This window comes from Etheostoma cragini, unplaced genomic scaffold (assembly GCF_013103735.1).
Source record: "Etheostoma cragini isolate CJK2018 unplaced genomic scaffold, CSU_Ecrag_1.0 ScbMSFa_2677, whole genome shotgun sequence".
Taxonomy (NCBI): Eukaryota; Metazoa; Chordata; class Actinopteri; order Perciformes; family Percidae; genus Etheostoma; species Etheostoma cragini.
The window spans coordinates 1778-2887 of NW_023266864.1; the positions used below are offsets into that span (position 1 = coordinate 1778).

The 1110-nt window shown below is 42.0% G+C and overlaps 1 protein-coding gene across 1 annotated transcript in view; it reads right to left on the minus strand.

The window, feature by feature from the left end:
* Positions 1 to 1110, minus strand: part of LOC117940523 (protein NLRC3-like) — a gene marked incomplete at its 3' end in the record, with an annotated part of 6305 nt that overhangs the window by 1773 nt on the left and 3422 nt on the right. Inside the window, exon 3 of the mRNA XM_034865770.1 lies at positions 353 to 462. Coding sequence (XP_034721661.1) covers positions 353 to 462 — 110 coding nt within the window. The remainder of the gene's footprint in view (positions 1 to 352; positions 463 to 1110) is intronic.

Here is a 1110-nt window from a genome sequence, read left to right on the forward strand (position 1 = left end):
TTAGTTCTTCTACTGGAGATAAAACCCTTTTGGGTCCAAACTTAAAGCTTGAAGACTAAAACGTAGCGGTGGAGATGGAGCATCAGAGAAGCAGCAACAGAAAAAGATTGTTTCCATCAGCAGGAAGTTAACAAAGCATGACTAAAACATTCAAGAGACAGTCAAATAAAGCTATGTGAGAGGACAGACAGGAACACAGGAGAATTGATACAGAGAAGGAAAAACATTCAGTTAAATGGCAGGTAGAATTAATATGTAATGATATTCATAATGATGGTAAAGGTCGGTGCTGTATGACACAGCAGTCGTCTTGGAAACATGAAGACATCAGCAGACAGATGGACAAACTTACTTTTTCTAGAGCTGCTCTGACTGGCTGTCTGCAGTCCAGCTCTGGTTCTGGTTCTGGTTCTGGTTCTGGTTCTGGACAGCTCCTCCTCAGAATCATCTCTCCTCATCTCTCTGTGAGTTCAGTATTAAATCATTGATACTTGTTATTGATCCCCAGTGGGGAAATTATAATTTACACTCTGTTAAAACACACTGGCCAGAAATACACATGCATAAATGGAGAGATGTCAGAGTGTTGGACAGGCACCCTGAGTGGTTTGGGGGTCGGTGCCTTGCTCAAGAGCACCTTGGCAATGCCCAGGAAGTGAACTGGCATCTCTCCAGCTACCAGTTCACTCTCTGGACTGTTGGTCCGTACGTTTTTATTATTATTAGTAGAGGAATGAGACATTTTTTTATTGGAAAGATTTTTGTACTGGTCTTTACCAACCTCCTCTGCCATAGACCTTTCAGTCCCTCCTACACACTCAGCTGTTTTTAAGCAGTTTGAGCCTGTATCCCTTTCCTCACTATCTAAGATAGTTCAGAGTCTGGGGCTTACAAATTATCCCTCAGATATCCTTCCCCCACGTCTTTTAAGGAGGTTTTTAATACTGTTGGGTCCAGCATTCCTATTTTAATAAAAACATGTCTGAGTGCAGGTTGTGTCCCAGCTGCCTTTAAACAGGCTGTTATCAAAAAGGCTCTTATCAAAAAATCTGATCTGGATCCTGACGTTCTCTCTTACTTCAGGCCTATTTCCAAACTACCTTTTCTCTC